Source organism: Selaginella moellendorffii, unplaced genomic scaffold, assembly GCF_000143415.4.
Source record: "Selaginella moellendorffii unplaced genomic scaffold, v1.0 SELMOscaffold_36, whole genome shotgun sequence".
In the NCBI taxonomy this organism is placed as follows: domain Eukaryota; kingdom Viridiplantae; phylum Streptophyta; class Lycopodiopsida; order Selaginellales; family Selaginellaceae; genus Selaginella; species Selaginella moellendorffii.
Genome location: NW_003314297.1, coordinates 514172 through 535754, shown reverse-complemented (window position 1 = coordinate 535754; position 21583 = coordinate 514172). Strand labels below are relative to the sequence as shown.

Sequence of the window (21583 nt, the reverse complement as noted above, 5' to 3'; positions counted from 1 at the left end):
GCAGAGGTTGAGGTGGTGCTATAGCAAGGACCACAGTTTTTAAAGTGAGAGCGAGTCTTTCCTGTTTGTTTTCAACACAAACTCATATATAAGGAACAACATCCCTTCCACATTCTCACGTTCAGGAGATAAGTTCATTGCAATGGCAATGGCAAAGGGTAAGGCAGTGTAGTGCTCTTGGTTGTTGCACTTGTGGCTGTGGAGTCATTCCGCCCAGAGACGTTCCTCACTCTCAATGATGGTATACACTTCAGTGCTCTACTGTTCAGAATTTCACGATTCACTGTGTGAGTCATGTTTTTGCAGGGGAGTCTCAGGACCATGTAAACGCCTGCATACCTTCTGGAACTGTTTGTAATCCTAGCACTTCTCAGTGCTGTTCGCAAATTTGTGTCCCGCTTGGCAGTTCTGGCCTAGGCGTGTGCTCTTGAGCTAAAGGGTATTGTATGCCCTGGGCAGCAAGCTTGGTGCTGGATTGGACGTTATTAATAATGGTTGTAATGCACTGTATGCAATAAAAGCACTGCCAAGCTGAAGTTGTTCTTGTTAGTTGCACTCACATTGCATTTGGAAGACTTTGTAACTACTACATGTACATCTTTGATGTGAAACTTCTCCATGTCCACATGTACTTGAAGCACAAGTGATCCCAGCTTTTTGTGACTATATATAGATCTTGCGAGTGAGAGTTCATCTTTACCATGTAGACTTGCAGACCATCAAGATGCTCGAGACCATCGCTGGGCTGATAGTACTTATCTGGAGTCATGTTCGTACAGTTTCAGCCTCCAGCAGACTTGAGTTTGGGAGGTGCCAGTTTAAACCACTGTGTGGAGAACAATCAGCTATTGAAATTGCACTTGTGCTAGAAGATTAACTATACGGACATTTTCTTGTGAGTTTATACAAGTTTTAGTGATTCTTGCTCACGGAGCTCAGAGCAGATTTTGGAGATGCTATGGCAGCTTGCCGAGCACGACGCCATTGGCTAGGGCTTTGGAGCGGCAGATCTCTATGCCGAGCCAGGGAGCAATCATGGCGTTGCTTGCTCATTCGCGCAGGATCGTTCTGGCAGGTAGCAGTGCGCATGCTAAGGCAGGATTTCGGTTAGAGGATTCTTTATTTTTTCGTTTTGTCTCAGATTTGACTACATTTTATAGCCGAGAATCTTGGAGGAGATCGCAAGAAGCACGACGATATTGCCATCCTCACTGGAGGTAAGTAGAGTTCTCTATTTTTCCTTTGCTTATGGATTGTACATCATGAAAATTTGGGCTGTCTTTTGATAAAGCTGGCCATGAAGTCCTTGGGAAGGATTCAACGACAATTGTTGGAAATGGAATCACCAAGAAGCCGTCTCAAAGCGGGCCACTCAAATTTGCAACTTGATGGAAGTGCCATTTTCTTAAACTTTTGTAATTTGGAACCTGAATGACGAATTGCCAAATTGTCCAGTGGAGTTGCAGATATGACTGTAGGCATGATGTTATTCCTTTGTTTTCGTAGCAAAGTCTTCTCAGATTGATTCGTGCAGGTAGGGGAAACCAAGATGAAAGAAGCTTAAAGTGGAGGATGCTCTAAGGTATTATACCAGTGACAACCGTTTTCTGCTTTCTTTTCTGGTCTTGCATTTCCATACTATACATATCGACGCAGCAGCTTGTGTAGACGTGAGGCTGAAGATCTGATGGTGATGGAAGTGGCAAGAACATTGATGTTTCTGCTTATGCTGCATGTTTCACTGGAGATCGGGTAAGAGCTGAGGTGCCTGGAACTTGGTGTCCAAGCCCTGGAGCTGGGTGCCCCAACAGATGGCACACTTAATCTATTGACAGTGGATATAGCTTTCTTCCACTTGTGGTTTCAGACTGTGTGGAGCGTCTCTTCTCTCAACGGGGTTGCCATAGTCGGGTTTTGAAGAAGAGCAGCCACGGCTCATCTTTCAGTCAAGGCAGGATGCCATGGAGAGGGGAGGACCCTTGTTCATGAAGAGCAACATCATCTTCTCTGGTCAGCTCCATTCTTGAATAGAAGTTAAAAGGCATTTATGTGGACCATGAGAGCAAGTGGAACATGGAGTTGTGCGGCTCCTGTCCTATTGTCATGTGATTATAGACTCCATTTGAATAAAGTCATGCATGTGGTTGTGGCAGGCCCAAATCAACTTTCCAAGAGCCAACTATTTATTTCAGACGCAATTGCTACAGTTTCGCCTCTTCCATACACACTTCAATGACATCCACGTATCTGTTCCTCTTCTTGATCATGGGCCCTGGATGCACAGCCCAGTTCAAATTCTCACAAGTTGTGTGGTGGTCACTGGGTCCAAGTGGTATGACGTAGCCTGTTCAGCCTCTGGTAAAGCAAACAAAGGATTTGAAGAAGCCAGATCCTCGGTAGACTTGAAAAAGACGTGTATGATGTTGCCATTGCAAAGCCAAAAGAAGGTGGATCTCACATAACTATTTATATCATAATTCTACACTTTGAGATCCCTAATCCTATAAAAAGAATTGCATATGGTAATATAGACATTGTCTTCTCAAAGTTTGAATTGAGGAAGATGGAAAACATGAAAACTCTCTACTGTGGCCAGGTTTGCAAATATTTCTTCTACAAGAAATGTAATGTTCCATTCTAGACACTTACTAATAAATTTTAAAGTTGACCCACTAACACCTCCTGGAACCTTCTCTACCACTTCCAATTGAGTTGAAAAAGAGGATTCTTTTTACTTATTACTTTGTGGGAATCTCTAGCTCCATCCAAAATCCTTCTGTTTGGCTTTCCTTATTTCTGTATTTGCCACCTCCTTAATAAGTGTTAGGAGATGAGGGTTATCTTGTAACATTTCTGACTCTATCACAAAGTCAAGTTCTTTCCAATTGCCCTAAATGCCCTCCTTGCACGGGAAAGAGAGGGGAATATTCCAAGAATTAGAATATTCTTAGTGCTTTAAGCTACACTCCATGTCCTGATAGGTGACCATGGGGGATCGAGTGGACTCCAACACAAAGAGAATCCATGACCAAGCTATAGAAGTCATGTTGAATTGTTGCACCAAATGTCTAAAAAAAGAAGTACAAGATGAAGAAGAAAATTAACCATTGCCAAGAGAACCATTGCCAAAGTCTATGGGTGCATAAAATACATCTGGATTAGAAGAGGAGGCTGTATCAATAATGTGCATATCTTGTGTGTTAGGTGCCAGCTTTGACCACATGGTCAACGTCGGTCAAAGGGAGGCTCAAGGGTATATTAAGGCATGTTAGGGTAGGGGACAAAAACCCAGTGGCGCAATGGAGCTTTTGAGGTAGCTTGAGGGTGGTTGGGTGGTGAGGAATTTCAAGAGGTGGCGTAGCATAGTCTAGGGTGACTAAATCTCTATCTTTTTGTGCCAGATCATACCATTGGTATTATAGAAGTTGGTTGCGATGGCTGACCAAGTTGAACATTGGAATTCTATTGTCGATAGTGATGCCAACGATGGTGCAAACAAAGCTACAGAGATTTGGACCATTCAAGATTTGGTTCATGAGTTGTGAGCCCTTAATTGAAATCAGCAAGAGATGCAAAATGAGATGTATGGCATGATGGAATCATTGCAGTGAACTTGGACACTATAAGGCTAATTGTTTGCAGTTGAAGAACAAGCAGTAGGACAAGAAGAATGGCTAATCTTTTACTCACGGTAAGTCAGATATTAAAAAGTTGCAAACTTTGTAGCGTGAGGATGACGAGAACGACTATTCCGATCAGAGGAAGAGACTTTAGATCGTTGCTCGTTAGCTCAACTGTGTGTGGAACAAGATGGAGCTCGAGGATACTTGTGAATCAGCTTTAATGCTAGAGGGCGTGTTCCGTGGCGATCCAATGTAGATTTTACTGGATAGTGGGAGCGATGACAACTTTGTTTCGGCGAAGTTTGTTGCGGAGCATGGCCTGGTCACATATGGAATTCTTCCATACACGGTGGAAGGTGCAGCTACCTCTGCTCAACATTTCGATGCTTGTGTCAAGGGGTTGGAAGTGTTGGTTGGCAAAACCACACTTGTGGAGACTTTTTATTTCGCAGATATCCATTGTGTGGATCTCATTCTTGGGATGCCATGGTTGGTGAAAGTGGATCTAGAGATAAAGTGGAGTATTAAGTGTGTCTCACTGGAGTATGGTGGCATTAAAGATGTGTGGTTTGGTGAGAGCATTCAACCATCAATTGTTATACTCTCTGCTACATCTTTGAAGTGGGCTTGTCGTAATGGAAAAACACCTTCGAGTTACTTGCTATTTATTCGTGACTTGTAGCATTGGTCAAAGGCAAGGACAGTGGGATTTATATCTTTTGTTGGTGCAATTTGCTTACAACAATAGCCAACACAATGGAACCAAGCTAAGTCCTTACTTTGCCATGTTTGGAAAGCATTCCCGAACAGCGGTGGAGTTGGGATTGCATTTGAGTAAGGACGTTCAAGATAAACTTGATTCTGAGGTGATTGATTTGGCCACAGAATTTGATGAGATTCTAGTGGTGTGTAAACGGAATTTGCAAGCAGCTTAGGATATAATAGAGAAGTTTACCAATGAGCATTGCTAATTTTACTCAAGTGTATATTATATTTTAGGTAGCCACTAATAAATGGGAATCAAACCCGTGTCATTTACTCTGATACCACATGTAGTGCACTCTATTTTTCTCCCCTTAATCCAACTGGAAAAGGGGCAATTGTTTGATAATAGAGCCCTTAATGGCTATTTTATCCCCATTTATCCCTAAGATTCCAAAGATCCACAGTATTAGTATATCTAAATCTCATCCTATGATTATATGCATTACAATTGCAAAAGATAGATGAATTCATGGAAGATTGTTTAGTGATCACTTATTGAGTATAGCTTCATTGTGCTTGGCTTTTGGATTGATGTAAATATACTCTTCATTAGCTTTGGTATTATGAAGTTTAACTTTCTGATATGTTGAGAAGGATATTGTGGGTTGTACCATGATTTCTTCTTTGGTATTGAAGTTGGTTCATATAAAACTCATGATCATTGTTAGGTAAAACTTGGTTATAATTGATAAACTTTCACTAGCTCAACTGGAGATTCATATAGACAATAGCTTTTAGCAACATTATAGAGTTTCCCCACATGTTGTCAATAAAAATCTCTATTACTCTAATGTCCTAATATATGTGAATATGGACTTTCTCTAGCTAAGCGTGATGAAGGTTTGAGCTATAGTGTCACATCCTCCTAAAAGGTTGATGACCAGGAAATCTAGAAAGGTTTGAACTCCCTTTATAGTGACTTAAAGTTTGTATGGAAAACCTGCTGGCAACACTTGATACTAGGTAAAAGTCTTGAATGTCTTTGTGACTGTTAGTAAGTTGGGCTTCTAATGTATATGTGCCAAAATGATGGTGTTTTCAGAGCTAGAGTAAATAATGGTATTTTGAATCACATGGAGTCCAACCTTGGCCATGCAAAATAATGCTCTAGAATCAACCTCCCTTATCTCATCAATAATGTGCACATTTAGATGTTGGAGCTCTTGCCAAATATGCTGGAAAAAAGGTGGCTTGTTGGTGACACTGGCAAGTTAATCCAACATCTATAAAGCAAGCTAAAAAGTTGAAGAAGATCAAGGCTTGGTTTTATCAGGTTTAAATCCTCAATTTGGGAGTACAGTTGGTGTTCTCACAAAGCATGAGATAGCTTTGTCTATGGAATATATGGATCTTCAACACTTGAAATCATCAAAAGAGGCTACTACTTGGGCTCTAGAGTTTAAAAAGGAATAGTGATGTGAGGAATTTGTTCATTGTATGCCACATTTGTTTGTGCTTTGATCAATTGAAGCATTTCCTTCTTGTGAACTTGTCAATGCATCACAATATAGAAAGCATCTATATCCACCTAACTATCCAAGAAGGTCTGAGAACCATGATCCACCTCGACAAAATCCACAACATTTCAAAACTCACAAAAGATTGTACCTATGCCAACTCCTTGATGGCTGACAATCATGGTAGCCTCAGCTAGACAGATCCAACCCTAATTATGTGATCCTAGCCCTATCCCTACAATATAGCCAGTGAAACGAACAAGAGAGCGAACCCTAGGCCAACTTCCCAACCCTTAAGGTGTTACAGCCTTAAATCTCATAAGCCATAGAATATTCTTAGAATATTCTTGTGGTTCGTGTCATTCTCCCCTCCCTCATGACCCAGCCATATACGGCAGCTTCGAGAAGCTAAACGAGCCTCACATGAAGGGAGTCCAAGGCAATACAGCCATGGAGAAAAGATGTGCAAACAACAACGCTAACATCGCGACAAACAGCCACGAAAGAAAGAAAGCAATACAGCTTTCTCACATGAGAATATGGTCATGGAAACAAGAGAATGAAAATAGAACAAACGGCTCAAATCATATAGCAATATGGCTATAGAACTCAATTCTCCCCTTCCTCAGGAATATCATCCAAGTCATAACCAAAGCTCGGAAACACTCTTTTCACGTCATCCTTAGTTTCCCATATAACTTCAAGCTTACAAAAGTGTGATACGCCCCTGCTTGCAGGTGGCATAGAGAGAGAAGCTAGAGGCCCCAACCCTCATGAGCAAAGAAACCAAACCCATCGGTAAGGTTTAGATAGACTACTGTAAATAGGCTCCATGGAATAATCATTCCATTGAACTAACAACTCTCTAATTGTCTTCCAGCATGTTTTCACCAATGTTTGAGCAAGAATATTGGTCAGACCAGCCTTCTCTGCATCAATCTTTGGGACCTAGATGATAGATTGATCGATAACATCATCAAAGTGCAAACACACTTTAAGCTTGCTCACATGGAATGTTAGATGAATCTTCAAATTAGCTGGCAAATCCAATGTGTATGCAAAATCCCCCACACATTGTAAAATCATCCAATGCCCACAATACCATAGAGACAACTTAAGACTGCCACCTCCTTTCAAAGACCGTTGTGCATCCAACAACTTAAGGAAAACCTTGTCACCAACTTTGTACGCTTAATGATGACGATGCTCATTAGGCAATCTTTTGTCTTGCTTTTGAGCTTGCCTCATGTTCAACTTTGCCAACTCAAACTTGTCTTGCATATCCTCCAAGAAATCACAAGTATGAGGTACCCGAACCAAAGCCAAATTCAAACTCACAAGAGATTTAGGCTCATAGGCATACATCGCCATAAAGGGAGACATGCCAATAGCCGATTGATGAGCGCTATTGTGAGCAAACTGAAGCAAAGGCAAATACTTTTCCCATACTCCCTGTTGAGTCATGTTTCCAACAAAAGACGTTAGTATATCTTCTAATAACTGATTCATGCGCTTTGTTTGCCCATTAGATTGTGGATGCTCACCACTACTCATGCTCAACTTAGTCTCTAGCTTCTCAAAGACTGTTTGCCAAAACTTAGGCGTGAACTTGGGATCTCGATCACTCACAATATCACCCGGCAAACCATAGAGATTGAATAACCAATCTATAAACAACTAAGCAAGTTCAAAAGCTTTTATCGTCGTCTTCACGAGGAAGAAGTGAGCCATATTCGTCAAATGATCCACAACAACCCAAATAACATAATTTCCTCGAAAGGTTTTAGGCAAACCAGTGATAAAGTCTATCAAGATGCTATCCCATTTATTCTCGGGTACACGTAAAGGATGATAGAGGCCAGCAAGCTTTTGATGATCAACTTTGACCACTTAGTAAGTCAAACAACAACGTACATACTTATCAATATCTGACTTCATCCTAGGCCAAAAAAAATGCCTCTTCACCAACATATATGTTCTTAATACCCCCGAATACCCAGCACTTGGCACATCATGACACTCAACCAAAATCTATTTGATGAGTTTATCAACATGAGGAACCACTAAACGTCCCTTCTTCACCAGGATTCCATCTTGTATTTTGAATGATGCAAACTTGTCACCTTTCAAATCTATAGAGGTGTCCCTCAACAAAACATTTGCACAAATATCAATGATAAAGGAGTCGAAGTCAGAAAACTCTTTAAGCTCATCCAAGAGATCGCTAGATAGCTTCACAAACAAGATAGAATTTACCATCTTGGATAATGCATCAGCCACCTTATTATCACCTCCATGCTTTTACTGGATCTTAATAGAGATTTCCTGTAGGAACTCTTGCAAACAAGCAAGTTGGCCTCAAAGATCCACATCTGGAGAGATTGATGATCTAAATCTACATGGAAGTCCGATCCATATAGATAATGTTGCCATCCCTTCACAACAGCAATCACAATATACAACTCCTTGTTGCAATTAGGCTAATTTTGTTATATGGCATCAAACTTGTGGCTTATGAATGCGAAAGAATGCCTAACTTGAAGCAATATGGCCCCAAAAACACTATCATTCATATCATTGCCTTTAACTTCCATCACAGTCACCTTATAATTCATTGACCCCTTCAGAACAATCCTTTCTCTAATGTCTAGCCTAGTGGCAATGAAAAAAATTTCCCTCCACTTTGTCTTTTTCTTGTTGGTCCAAACAAAGTTTCTTAGCCTCACTACCATCTTCATGCTTTGAGCCACAATAGACCAACAGCCATTTCTTTCCCGAATATGAAGCATTGGCGAGCTCGTCATCATGTTGATTACCCCGTAGACCATCTTGTTGACCAGAGTTGACTGAGTTGACTGATGGTTTGAGTTAGTGATAGCATTAGTCAATGTTGTTGGAAAATCCTTCTTGACCTTCTGCTGCACATCCACTGAGCTCAATCCTTTGATGAATATTGCACCTTTAGCAGCTCATTATAGGTGCCCATGAGATTAAGGCAAAGATCATGGAACTTGTGGGCATACGCATCCAATGACAAAGTCTCCTGCTGGATCTCTAACAACTGATTCACGAGATCAACTTCTTCAAACTTCTTGACAAATGAAGCATGCAAAACCTTCGTCAAATCAGTCTAAGAAGTCAACTTCAAATTAGATTTGATGTAGTTATTCCACTATGAAGAAGCATGGCCACTAAGCTTAGTCACAAAAAAATCTATCTTCATCTTATCCTCACAACGATTGTGAGATCAACAACTTTCTCACAATTCTAACCAAGAATCAACCTCTTGACTATCACAAACATTTTGTGATGATTTCCATTCCACGATACCATAATCCTTGGCATGCTTGACGTACCAATGGTAATCACGGACATGAGATTGATTCAACCCTTGAGGGTTCATCCAAAGCTTAGTGTCCTTAATGAGATTGACGGAATCCTTAACCTCCTTTATGTCGCTTTGAACCTCAAAAATCTGGCATCCTTGCTACATCAAGAGTTTCTTCTTCATCGTCATGGCCATCATCACTAATGCCATACTCCTCATCAGGATCAATCTCTATCCCCAAAAGAATGTGCAGCTCCGATACCAATGAAATGAACAAGAGAGGAAACCCTAGGCCAACCTCCCAACCCTTAAGGCGTTACGGCCTTAAATCCCACAAGCCATAGAATATTCTCAGAATATTCCCATGGTTCATGTCAGCCAGCCTTCTCCAACATCTAGAAGCTAAGTTTTCATGAGAGATCTCTCCAAGCCATGGTCACTGTCCCTTGACAAAGTCAGCACCTTTATCTTTAAAGCCAATATGTTCATTCAAGAAGTTCCTGGAAGTAGAGGAGAAGCCAACTGTTGACATCACTAACTACACCCTTCTCCTTCATGTCTCCTAAAGCTTACTGCTGTTGTGAAGATGATGCACCACCACCTAACGAGTCAACCAAGCAAGCATTGTCTAGCAATGGCCTTTGCTGGAAAGTCTACTAAACTGGTCATAGGTATCAAGATACCTAGAGTAATATCCTTAGTTTTTGTTCATTACTTACTAGACTTTGGCTAGTAAGTTTCTATAGGGACAAAACTCCCTAATCCCTACAACCACAAAGTACATGCAATCTTAGCCAAAGTCACCTTAACGACCCTAAAATAAACAAGAGGGTTTATTTTAACATGTCAAAATGAAGTGGCCTTGCCCAGAGTTCAAGAGGACACTTGGGAGGAAAGTTTGAGGGAAAGGTCTAGCTACTATGGAGTAAACTTTGGAGCAAGTTATGCAAGCTAAGCATAAAAGTTTGCTAAAACATTAACAAGAAAAAAGATATGAAAAATCAAGGTCTAAAAAAAATTCCTTATCACTCAAAACAAGAATGTCACTTCTACTAACACAAGTGCTAGCAATGCCAATGCCTCAACTTCACACTTTCACCATCCAATAATTTAATTTAAGTGCTAATGGATAAACCAACCTTATGCTGGAAACGTCGGTAGTAACTAGCTATACCAAGAAAACTACGCAACTCAGCCACTGTAGTTGGTGTAGGCCAGTTTTCCACCACAACCACCTTCCTTGGATCCATCTTGACACCCTTAGATGTCACAATATGGCCTAGATATTCCACTTCCGATTTTGCAAATTCATATTTGCTCTTTTTCACATAACATTTGCTATCTCGGAGTAACAAAAGAACCTTGTGCAAATGCACCTTATGCTCCTCCATATTCTTGCTAAAAACAAGAATATTGTCCAAGAAAATCTCCACAAACTCATGAAGATAACACCCAAATACCTTCGTCATCAACCGAGTAAATGTGGCCGGTGTATTCGTCAAACCAAACAGCATAACTGTAAACTCAAAATATCCAAAGCTTGTGTTGAATGCCGTCTTGGAGATAGATGCATCATCCATTGCAATTTGATGATATCCACTCCTCAGATCAATCTTGGTAAACACTCGTGCTTCACCAAGCTTGTCCAAAATATCATCCACACGTGTCATTGGCATCTTATCCTTCACTATCTTCTTGTTCAAAGCGCGGTAGTTAATACATATCTGCATTGAACCGTCCTTCTTCTTCACAAGCAAGACTGGAGCACCAAATAGGGACTTACTTGGCTGAATAAATCCAAACTCAAGTAACTCTTTAACTTGTCATTGAACTTCTTGCTCCTCCGCATAACTTAACCGAAATGGATGCCGGTAAATTGGCCGCAACCCCGGCTCCAATGTAATCCCATGCTCCACACCTCATAACGGAGGCAACCCATGAGGAAGTTCAAATGAAAAAACATCAGAAAACTCATCAAGTACATCCTATACTGCTGCTTCTTCCCCACACTTGCCTTGGGCCCCTAAGTCACGAACAAATAGCAAGTAACTCGAAAGTGTTTTCCATTATGACAAGCCCGCTTCAAAGATGTAACAGAGAACATAACAACTAGTGGTTGAATGCCCTCGCCAAACCACACATCTTTAATGCCACCATACTCTAGCGAGATACGCTTAATACTCCACTTTATCTCTGGATCCACCTTCATCAACCATGGCATCCCAAGAATGAGATCCACATGATGGATATCTGCGAGATAAAAAGTCTCCACAAGTGTAGTTTTGCCAACCAACACTTCCAGCCCCTCGACACAAGCATCGAAATGTTGAGTAGAGGTAATTACACCTTCCACTATGTATGGAAGAACTCCGCATGTACCAGGCCATGCTTCGCAACAAACTTTGCTGAAACAAAATTGTCATCACTCCCACTATCTAGTAAAATCCGCATTGGATCACCACAAAACATGCCTTCCAGCATTAAAGCTGATTCACGCGTATCCTCGAGCTCCATCTTGTTCCATACACAGTTGAGCTGACGAGCAACGATCGAAAGTCTCTTCCTCCGATCGGAATGGTTGTTCTCATCATCCTTACGATGCAAAGTTTGCAACTTTTTAGTATCTGACTTACCGTGAGAAGAAGATTGGCCATTCTTCTTGTCCTACTGTTTGTTCTTCAACTATAGACAATCAGCCTTGTAGTGTCCAAGTTCGCCACAATGATGACAACTCTGTCTATAATTCTTCACAAAGAACTTTCTTGGACCCCTTTGCATCCGAAGTAGTCACCACCGACTTCAACTTGTGATGCTTGTTCCCATCCTTGTGTCCACGGCAATCATCACGACGATTCTTGATAGAAGGACTCCGCGAACGCTTGCAAGACTTGTGCTTGTCATTGTCAAGTCGACGAGCCGCATCAAAGAGCTCCTCCAAACTTTTTGTAGGCTGAGAATGACATAAGTGTTGCCACATACTCTCACTATATAGGCCATCAATGAAGTAGGATTTGTTCTGATCTGGATCCTTCATTGGAACACGACTAATCAAGTGAGTAAGCTTCTCAATATAGTCCCCAAGTGTCATTTTCCCTTGCTAGAAATGTTGAAGTTCTGTATGAGCATTCTCCATATCGTAATGAGGGGCAAAACATAAACGAAAAGCAGCCTCAAACTCATCCATGGTAGACACTGATGGTTTCTTATCCGCAACACGAGACTCCTCAAGCCAATTCCACCATCAAAGACCTTCATCACGCAAAACCATTAGAATAGCCACTAAAGCCTCTGCATTTGGAATTCCCCTAGTAGCCAAGAACTCTGATACCAATGTTATGATCCGGTGCAAAAAAGACAAAGATCTGGTCACCCTAAACTATGCTATACCACCTCTTGAGGTTCCTCACCACCCAACCACCCCTGAACTACCTCAAAAGCTCCACTACGCCGCCACTCCACTGTGAGCCCTAGGGTAAGTTAAGTCCCTCACCTTAACATGCCTTAATATATCCTTGAGCCTCCCTTTGACTGACGTTGACCACGTGGTCAAAGTTGGCGCCTAACAGTGATGGTCTCGGTTGTTCTGCTCGGATACTACAGAGTGAGAGAGGCATTCCAAGTCGCAAACATCACCTCTGTCTCACTCCCAATCGCTGTTGGCCAATTTACTTAAGCAAACCTGTAGGTAGCATAACAAACACATATGGGTGATGATCCAGTCCTGTGCAGGGTCCACTACAAGCTCTTAGGAAAGATGCTCGTGGGTGGCGCTCTGCTCAAGAGCCTGGCGCTGAGTTTCCTCCTCAATTGGCTGATATGACAGGCCTGGCATGGGCGCCAAACTTGCCAGGATACAGAAATCATACCTCGCTGCACAGCCATGGTTCTGGTTTGGAACATTCTCGCAAAGGGTGATCCATCCTCGTGCTTTCAACTGCTCCAGATCCTCCTCTAAAGAACACTCCCGCTCTTCTTCCTCAGGGACACGGGGATTAACGTTGGAAGTCGCCAAGAGCATGCTTTTGTTCCACTGGTGGTAGGGATGATCATGCAAGAACTTTTGTGCTCCAGAGGTGTTAGATCCTTCATGCTGCTGGGTTTGTGCTACACCATCTTCATCATATTCTTTCTCCAGGCGCACCACCCGTGCTTGGGGAATCTGGAGGCAAAGGTGGCGAAGCCTCTGGTGATTTACTTTGGAGTCATGTTTGCCGTGACTGTGGGGCTGTGCCTGCTGATGAAGGTCTTGTATGAGCAGTCGGTCCCGCAGGTGTTCACGGTGTCGAGCAACAATTTAGAGCTGAGTCTCTGACATAGACTCGTCCGAGGCACTAGCTACGACCATGGGACTCCTCCTGGAGGTTTCCATTTGCTGGTGCTGGTCCAAGTTCTCATGGCAGAGGAGCTGAACTGCATTGCTCATAAAGCTATCAAGCTTTGTATTGAAGGGACATATTTACTGATCTCTAGAGCACTTTAGCATCCCGAGCATCTCAAAGTTGTGGAGATGGGCAGGCAAATATGCAACAACTACTTCGTGCTCGACTGGGAGATCTTTCAAAGTCCCATTCAACAAAAAGCACTTAGGCTTCATCATCGAAAACACTAAAAACAGAAAAGTATCTGCTAAATCTCATGTTAAACATTTACTACATTATCCAAATTTGCATGAAGTATTCTTTTTATTAGCTAATATTTATTGGTTTGCTTAAGCAAACTTGTGAGTAGTGGATATACTTAAAATATACTTAGATATTCTAGGATATTCTACCATCTAACACTTGTTATTCATTTAGATTAAGCTTGTATTTATAATTTATAAACATGTTTGTGAGTGCTTGGAATATGGAAAGGGAATATAGAAAATGTGCATATCAATTAGCCCAAAAACCCTAGCTTATAGTGTATTAAAAATAGTTTTAGGCATATCCTCTTCAATTATTAGCACTTGCCAGTACGTAAAAGCAAGATCTTACTTTAATAACTTCTCCCCAAATAATCCAGGAAATCAGAAATGTGAATAAGAGGGTATACACCTGGGATAGTCACTTTATTTAATGGATAATAATCATGTATAAATAAATACTTCTATCAAGCTTCATCACAAGATGAAGCTCACATGCCCAAGGGTTTTATAACTTTCGGATAACACCCTTTTCCAACATCTTGTTAATGTTTATACATAAACTCTTGATCTCTTTTGGTAACTGACAATGAATAGAAATTTTGATTGAATGAGTATCCTCAATTAGATTAAGATGATGTGTTGCAATTTTAGCTCCAGATGACAGGTCAAATTTGAAGAAATTGACATACTCCTTCATAAGACAGTCAACCACTACAATATAAAAACTAACTATTAGAGGGATTTAAAGAAGGAACAGAAGAACAAAATGGAAACATATGAAAAAGTAATAGGAAGATAAAAGTGATGGAAACAGAGGTAAAAATAAAGGAACCAAGAAGAATAGAAGTGAGAGGAATGGATGAAATATAAGTAAGTATGATATAAGGGGAAGAAGCCTCAAAGTCACACTTATCATGACTATATTGCAATTAATTTATACCAAAGATGATGTTAAAGCTTGATTTAGCATCATTCTCAATGACTAACTCAAACTCAAGATCACCCATATGCACAACTATGCATGTGTATGGTTATTGCCATAAAGAATGAAAATTGGCTCTATCGCACAATGTATATATAGATGGTAACATGTGGCAACAGACTAAGCAATAGAGGATAAGGTTAAACCTATATCAACTAATAAAAATGAGTTTGGAAAGTAAATACTGGATGAATTGGTGCCGAGTGAACCTCTTGATAATACTCCCGAAAGAAAGATGAAAAGGTCACTGACTTATTTATGCAAGGACTTCCATTACTCGTATTTCTCAGAAGCATCTCAGTGTTCAGACTTTCCATTGCAATAGTACCAATAGGACATTATTGATGCCAAAATCTCCATCTAGAAAATAGAGGATGCTAATCCAAAAAATGTCAATAACACCGATATATGTGACTAACTTTATCACACACCTAATAATGGACATCATAGCCATGTGTAATGCACCTTATTTCTCTCTCCTTAAGTCAACTGAAAAAAGAGTAATTGCTTAATGAAAGAGCCCTTAATAGCTATTTTTATCCCCCAAAGTTTTAAAGATTCACGATGACAATATATCTAAATTTCATCCCATGATCATATGCACTACACTCACCCCCTCTTGAGAGATTTTAATATCCTCATTGACTATTAACTCACAACCCCTACTAAACCAAGGGGAATCAACACTTCCATTTCCACACTGAATCTACCAATCCTTCCATTGTATAGACCAACTATTCATGTGAGGTAACTAGTTATCCACCTGTACTACAGTCCCACGGTGGATACCTTTGTCCATGGATACTCCACACAAAAGGAAGGACATACGCATGGATGCCCAATATGTACGATTTCAAATTTTAAAGGTAGAAATATACATTGCTCAAAGGTATATTATATTTTAACTAATCAATGGGAATTGAACCCATATCATTTGCTCTAATACCACATGTAACACACTTTATCTCTCTCCCCTTAAGCCAACTTTAAAAAGGGCAATTGCTTGATAAGAGAGCCTTTAGTGGCTATTTTTATCCCTATTTATCCCCCAAGGTTCCAAGGATCTACGGTGACAGTATATCCAAATCTCATCCCATGATCACATGTGTTACACCATAACCACATCTTTGCTTTTATTTTTAAACTCTGGCAACAACAACATCAACCTCCATTAGAACATGACTATCTAAAAATGGAAGAAGTAAAATCTCATAGTGTTGTGTTAGGCAAAAAACATTATTAAGAGTGGTTAGAATAAGTGCATGCATAAATCCTACAAAATCTTGATAAAATTGGCCACAATATTCTTAATTTGATCCACTTCGATATATTTGATTTTGCACAAAGCAAAAGGCTCTGAAAACGAATGTCAAATTGCATCATTAACTCAAATAGCCCTTAATGAAGATAATGCAATTGTTAGAAGGTATCATCACAATTATCAGTATGTCCAAATACACATTTAAAAATGTCTAAGAGAATGTTATAATCCACACGAGTGGCTATACCCAAACCATGGTACCACTATAATACTGTCCCTTGGAAACACGTAGTAAACTCATGCAAACATTAAACATCATCCTAAGAATAATATGTGATAATCACTATAAAGTGATTAAACTAATGGTATATATCATCTTTAGAATTCTCATTAAAAAACTTTCACTAGATGTAAGGATTGGTAGTAAGAGTAAGAAAAATTATACCACACATTATAAATGCCACTATCAACTAAGTTTAATTATTCAATTGCAATTGCATAACATCAAGAAACTACACCAATTATTGCTCCAGAGTCAAAGGAGGAAGAAGTTACTACTCTACTATGAAGATGAATAAAAAGGAAAAAGCATAAAAGAAGAAATTCAGAAAGCTATAAGAAAAATAAAATTTAAATAATGCAAAAGTTAGATTTAAACAAAAATCCTATGGACAATCAAAGTTTCCCTACATTTCCACTAATGTAAATGCATGGAATATGGAAATGCATGCATAAATATGTAATGCTACTATGTTAATATTAATGTACAGCCATTAATATTAATATATGGCATTGTAACCATACACTTGGACATACACCCAGCCCTCACATATTCATTTTATTTATTTCATTTTATTTATTTTCTATTTGTTCTTAATTTTACAATACATTAGTTAACACCAGCAGCTAAGGTGGACGTGCCAAGCGGCTGTGGGCTTGCCAGCGCAGATTCGAAGCCTGCCATCCCTTTCTATGTTCAAAAATACGAAATAGTTGCGATGATTACTGTGATTTATCCCACTCAGAGTTTTGCAGGCACGCCGGATCGAGATGGTCGGGACCCAGCCGGACGCAGTTGACGTAATTCACCAAGCTGTGCCCGGCGATCCCAGGCACGAGCAAGCCTGCAATCCTTGCCACAGTGGACAACCTCGTCTCGCTAAACTCCCCGCCATATCTATAGCTCATGAAGAAGCTCTGGACGAGCTCGAACAGCGCGTAAAGCCGGGACAGCACCATGTAAACCGGGGAGAGGAAATTGGGAAATGGCTCGTCCGGAAGGATCTGTGCAGAACGTTAATATGGATCCTACACAGAGAGCAGTGTCTCGAAGTAAAGTACCTGGAGGGTGTAGTTGTGAGTGAAGTAGCAGCAATTCCCGAAATGCTTGAAGCCAAACAAAGAGTTGTCGAAGGGGACTCGAGCTACCACGTCGTTATTGTAGACAACTCTAAAGTACCTCATGGTTGGCTTGTTTAAGCTGGCGTCCATGAAGGACGCGAAGCTCTCGTCTCCAACACGGGGCTGGCCAAACGTGTAGAGCGCCGCGAGCCTCCTGGCAACATCGTCCTCGGTGTTGTAAAAGATGCGATGCTCTTCCCGGTTGTAGAAGAGCATGGCGGTGAAGAGAGTCGCTAGAGCGCCGCCGAGGCTGTGACCGGTGATGTAGAGCTTTGCGTTTCTGTGGTTCCGTAGGATAGTGATGAGCTCCGCGCTGATGTGGTCGTACGCAAGCAGCTTCGTCTCGTCGCTGAGGACAAAGTCCGGCAGTCCAGACGTCGGAGTCTGTGGCAACGGAGTCCTCGAGTTCTCGTAGATGTTCTGCTTCAACCTCTGGAAGCTTTGCATCCTGTTCCTGTCGCCCAGGCCCAGTGCTTCAAGGAATCCGAGATGGACACGGCCGAGCTGCGGCAGCTCGTACCAGGAGAAATCCAAGTCTGTGCACCAGTCGTATGCATTGAAGGCTTCCGTTCCCCGGAAGGCAAGAACGATGGCTTCTGCATCAGTTTCCCGGTCGGCAAAGATGAAAGCTTGAGTCGAGTTTTTTTTCTGAAACTCTGTAGCATGAAAGAGAGACAGCAACGTCAGATGAAACTGGATAGCGAGAAAAATAACCTCTTACCGTTCCAACAGTTGTAAGTTCCTAGTAGATGCATCTGCACAGGAGAAGCTGATGGAGTCAGAGGTTGTGCAAGGCTTGGACTTACCTTCCAATTCTGATTCACGACAAATTCGATGAACTTCGGGCTCTCATACGCAACCTTAGACGCCATAGCACAAACATCTGCTACCGCTTTGGAGTCTGGACATGAAAGACAAAGACGCTGAGACAAAGGGGCTTGGAGGAGGCTGGTTCTTGGTTCCATGTGGCCGTTGAAAGTCAGGTAGCTCTCCGAGTCCTCGGCAAGATCAACAAGCGCTGGAGAACAACAACACAATCAAAAGTCAACACCGTGAAATCAATTCTATTTACCCTGTGGATCTATCGAAAGTGTATACAAGGTCCTGAGAATTCCTCCATTGGCTGCACACAGGTTAATTGCCTTCTCCGTCCATCTTCCAAAGTGCTTCAGCGGTTGAGAGACAGACCTCACGCTCCGGAGCATAAACAGAGAACATCTCGCTCTCCAATCCAAGTTCACGCTCCCGACTTCCAAAGAATGAGAGATGTGAGGCCACAGGTACGACCACACGCTCGTATAGTGTGTTACAAGGTAGCTGCTATCATCTGCGACAATCCCGCTCATCCTGAAAGGAGCCTCACGATGGGAAAGTTCAAGAGCGAAGAGAAGAATAAGAGGATAGCTTTAAAACATGAAATTCCGACTTACCACAACTCCTTACAAAGAGGAATGTGTTTGGAAAATTCAGTCAATGCGAGCTGGCTGCTAACTAGTCCTGCACGTATCCTGCAGCACGTTTTTGTTGTCAAAAACACAAAATTAGGCCCCTAGTCATTTTCGTCAAAACAAACACTACCTCGGATGTTGTCCTTCCACGCCGATCTCCTTCGTGTCAGCCTCCTGGCCGTCGTCTCCTGTACTCGATCATCTCATATCTGCTGTTGCCACCTCTGTCGTTGCGTTTGGATTTCGGCTGCTGGCTCCCCATGCTGAGACACCTGCTTTTCCGGATGTATCCGCGTTTTTGCCTCCTTGTCGCCTGCCGGGATACGCATCCTCCGCTTTCTCGCCCGCACTTATTTTCTGCCGTAGCGTTCCTCGAGTACTTTGCGTGAATTGAACCCGAGTGACGACAAGTACTTGAGATTTTTTAAGTCGTCCCAAAGGTGTTAATGCCTGAGGCTGAGAGATGACTTCCAGATTCTCTCTCCCTGAGACAAAGTTCTGAGCGATAATCTGACCGAAATCTGGTGGAGAAGCTGCCCGAGAACGTCACGAGCCGATGTCTCCCTTCACAGCTCTGCGGGACTCCTCCCAGAAAATTCGGAACTTCCTTGTGTCTGCTGCGTTATTGGAGACAAAAGAACTCCAGGAAAACAAGAGCTCCTCCTTGGGCTACGCCACGCACCGCCTAATGGGCCAATGTTTCTCGCTTCGTTCTTCACACTTATTTCGGGCCATCTTCACCACTTTGGAGGTAGTCAGTGCCCTGATTCTACGTCAACCAGGATGATTTGAAGGTCAGCCATCTGGCCAGATGGTAGCTCGTGTGGCGCGGGATCGTCGACAGCAACTCTGAAAAAATAACACACAAGAAAAGAAAAGAGAAAAGGTTCAACTCTCTACGATGGAAATATAAGCAAGGCGCTCACCGCTCGATTAGATTCCATCTTCAGCGCCAGCCGAAATTTCCGGTAAGTTCAAACGGAGCGCAAAGAACGTAATCGAACCGAGCACCTTTCCAGAACAAACACTTTGCATTTCAAGACGCTACTGAGCTTAACAGTTTGTCTTTAACCGACTCGGGACGAGGCGTCCCAGTTCTCTTCTCAAACTCCTCTTCCAGATTCTGCAACAAAGCCGTGAGAGAACATACAACAATGGAATCTATACAGGCAACAGTACCAAAAGTTCTTTTCCAATGGAGTTCAATGCTTTTGGAGTCATCCGGTCGATGTAGAGGACACCCTGTGCGAACAAATACCACGGCCACCTTGATGTCTGCACAGAAGAAACCAAACGAGACCTTACCTCCAGGTGATCATACTCATGTTGGAAAATTCGAGCAGTCCAGCCCCTGAAGGTGGTACCGAATTTCTTCCCGTTGATATCTTGAGCTTCGACTCGGATCGATATCGGTCTCTGGGAACAAAGACATAAACCATAAAAGAGAATCTCAAGTACAAAGGAATAGTACCTCGACATCGGCTTGAGCGCTGTAAAAAGATAGGCATCCTTCTCTATCAGCTTCTCGCTCTTTCCCAAACTTGACAATCATTGGATTCACGAAAACGTACTCTTTGCCTTTGCCTCTTTCACCCTCGGGATTAAAGACCATGAGCCTGGCATTGACGCCTACCTGTGGAGCGGACAAGCCTACTCCATCTGTCCTGGCAAAAAAGAAAAGAAGACAAGAAAACAAAGCATGCCAGCGTTTGGCAGCGATGAAATTCGGGAAGAACATACCTGTACATCACGTCCAGCATCTCATCGACAAGCTTCTTGAGGTTATCATCAAAGGAGTTGATGCGGATGTTCCTCGCGCGGAGCTTGGGATCGGGATACAAGACAATGCTGAGATTGGAATCGAATTCCACGGGGCCAGCTGCGAGGAAACAAGAAAATCAGGAGGCAAGAACCGCATACCACGCAATCTCACCATCGGCTTCCTCCCGTATCTTCTTCAGCTCCGTGAACAGCCGTCTAGCTGCCGTTATCACTTGAAATCCTCGCTGCTGCTGCTGCCGGAATACGCCCGCATTCAATCTCGATCGAAATCCATTCCGTGGCGCCACGGATTTCCGCCACGCGACGGCGCATCCCACCGCCAGGCGCCCCGCTGCCGCCATTGCCCAAATAACCAGAAGAAATTAGGATTCTTGCAGATTTATTTTAGGGCTCTCGGCAAGGCGGAGGAGAAGCGCGCGCGGCAGCCATGGCGACCTCCAAAGTCCAGCGGATCATGACCCAGCCCATCAATCTCATCTTCCGGTTCCTGCAGAGCAAGGCGACGATCCAGGTGTGGCTGTTTGAGCAGAAGGATTTGAGAATCGAGGGCCGGATCATAGGGTTTGACGAGTACATGAATCTGGTACTGGACGACGCCTACGAGATCTCGCTCAAGAAGAAGTCCCGCAAGCCGCTGGGCCGGATCCTCCTCAAGGGCGATAACATCACGCTCATGATGAACACCGGCAAGTAGTAGCAGAAAAAAAATCTCTGAGAGAAGTTCCAAGATGGGCTTTATTTTTCGCTCTTGTTCTTGGCGAGTGTCTTTGTATCTCGTTTACCATGGCTCTAGCAGCTCAAAGAGGTTTCACGCATTCTAGTTGAGTTGACTTTCTAGTCCCGCCCAGTCAAAGACGTTGACTGGGGTCTTCTTTCATTCACGGCCTTGGACTAGATAAAAGCAAAGCC

The 21583-nt window shown here is 42.3% G+C and overlaps 2 protein-coding genes and 1 long non-coding RNA gene across 8 annotated transcripts; 2 read left to right on the top strand and 1 right to left on the bottom strand.

Annotated features, from left to right (window-relative positions):
• The first annotated feature begins 106 nt into the window (after window positions 1-106).
• Window positions 107-1306, top strand: LOC112349189. 3 transcript variants are annotated; one of them, XR_002993315.1, is made up of 3 exons: window positions 107-241; window positions 307-1217; window positions 1292-1306. It is a non-coding gene; the product is annotated as an uncharacterized LOC112349189 (long non-coding RNA). The 3 variants fall into 3 exon arrangements; XR_002993314.1 differs by lacking the exon at window positions 1292-1306 and having other exon boundaries at window positions 307-1075; window positions 1142-1156; XR_002993313.1 differs by lacking the exon at window positions 1292-1306 and having other exon boundaries at window positions 307-895; window positions 945-959.
• Window positions 1307-17026: 15720 nt separating this feature from the next.
• LOC9653203 lies at window positions 17027-21054 on the bottom strand. Of its 4 annotated transcripts, none has more exons than XM_024683070.1 (8): window positions 19819-19914; window positions 19023-19741; window positions 18875-18952; window positions 18517-18802; window positions 18251-18462; window positions 18166-18199; window positions 17385-18100; window positions 17027-17327 (listed from the first exon to the last, which is right to left on the bottom strand). In XM_024683070.1, the coding sequence occupies exons 4-8, from the start codon at window positions 18788-18790 to the stop codon at window positions 17046-17048; spliced, it is 1518 nt and encodes a 505-aa protein (XP_024538838.1). In that variant the 5' UTR covers window positions 18791-18802; window positions 18875-18952; window positions 19023-19741; window positions 19819-19914; the 3' UTR covers window positions 17027-17045. The 4 variants fall into 4 exon arrangements, 3 of the variants coding, with proteins under 3 accessions (XP_024538838.1, XP_024538839.1, XP_024538840.1); XM_024683071.1 differs by having other exon boundaries at window positions 18517-18791; XR_002993302.1 differs by lacking the exons at window positions 17027-17327; window positions 17385-18100; window positions 18166-18199; ... (1 more) ...; window positions 18517-18802; window positions 18875-18952 and adding exons at window positions 20072-20134; window positions 20198-20308; window positions 20364-20556; window positions 20633-20771; window positions 20826-21054 and having other exon boundaries at window positions 19294-19741; window positions 19819-20015.
• LOC9657844 (small nuclear ribonucleoprotein E) lies at window positions 21046-21492 on the top strand. Its single transcript, XM_002978140.2, has one exon. The coding sequence runs from the start codon at window positions 21102-21104 to the stop codon at window positions 21366-21368; it is 267 nt and encodes an 88-aa protein (XP_002978186.1). The 5' UTR covers window positions 21046-21101; the 3' UTR covers window positions 21369-21492.
• The last annotated feature ends 91 nt before the right edge of the window (window positions 21493-21583 follow it).

Coding starts and splice junctions, on each gene's coding strand:
- LOC9653203 (XM_024683070.1), bottom strand. CDS start 18,790: ATGAGCGGGATTGTCGCAGATGATAGCAGCTACCTTGTAACACACTAT. Junction 18,101..18,165: donor AACTTACAACTGTTGGAACG/GTAAGAGGTTAT, acceptor TTCATGCTACAG/AGTTTCAGAAAAAAAACTCG. Junction 17,328..17,384: donor CTCACAACTACACCCTCCAG/GTACTTTACTTC, acceptor CGTTCTGCACAG/ATCCTTCCGGACGAGCCATT.
- LOC9657844 (XM_002978140.2), top strand. CDS start 21,102: ATGGCGACCTCCAAAGTCCAGCGGATCATGACCCAGCCCATCAATCTC.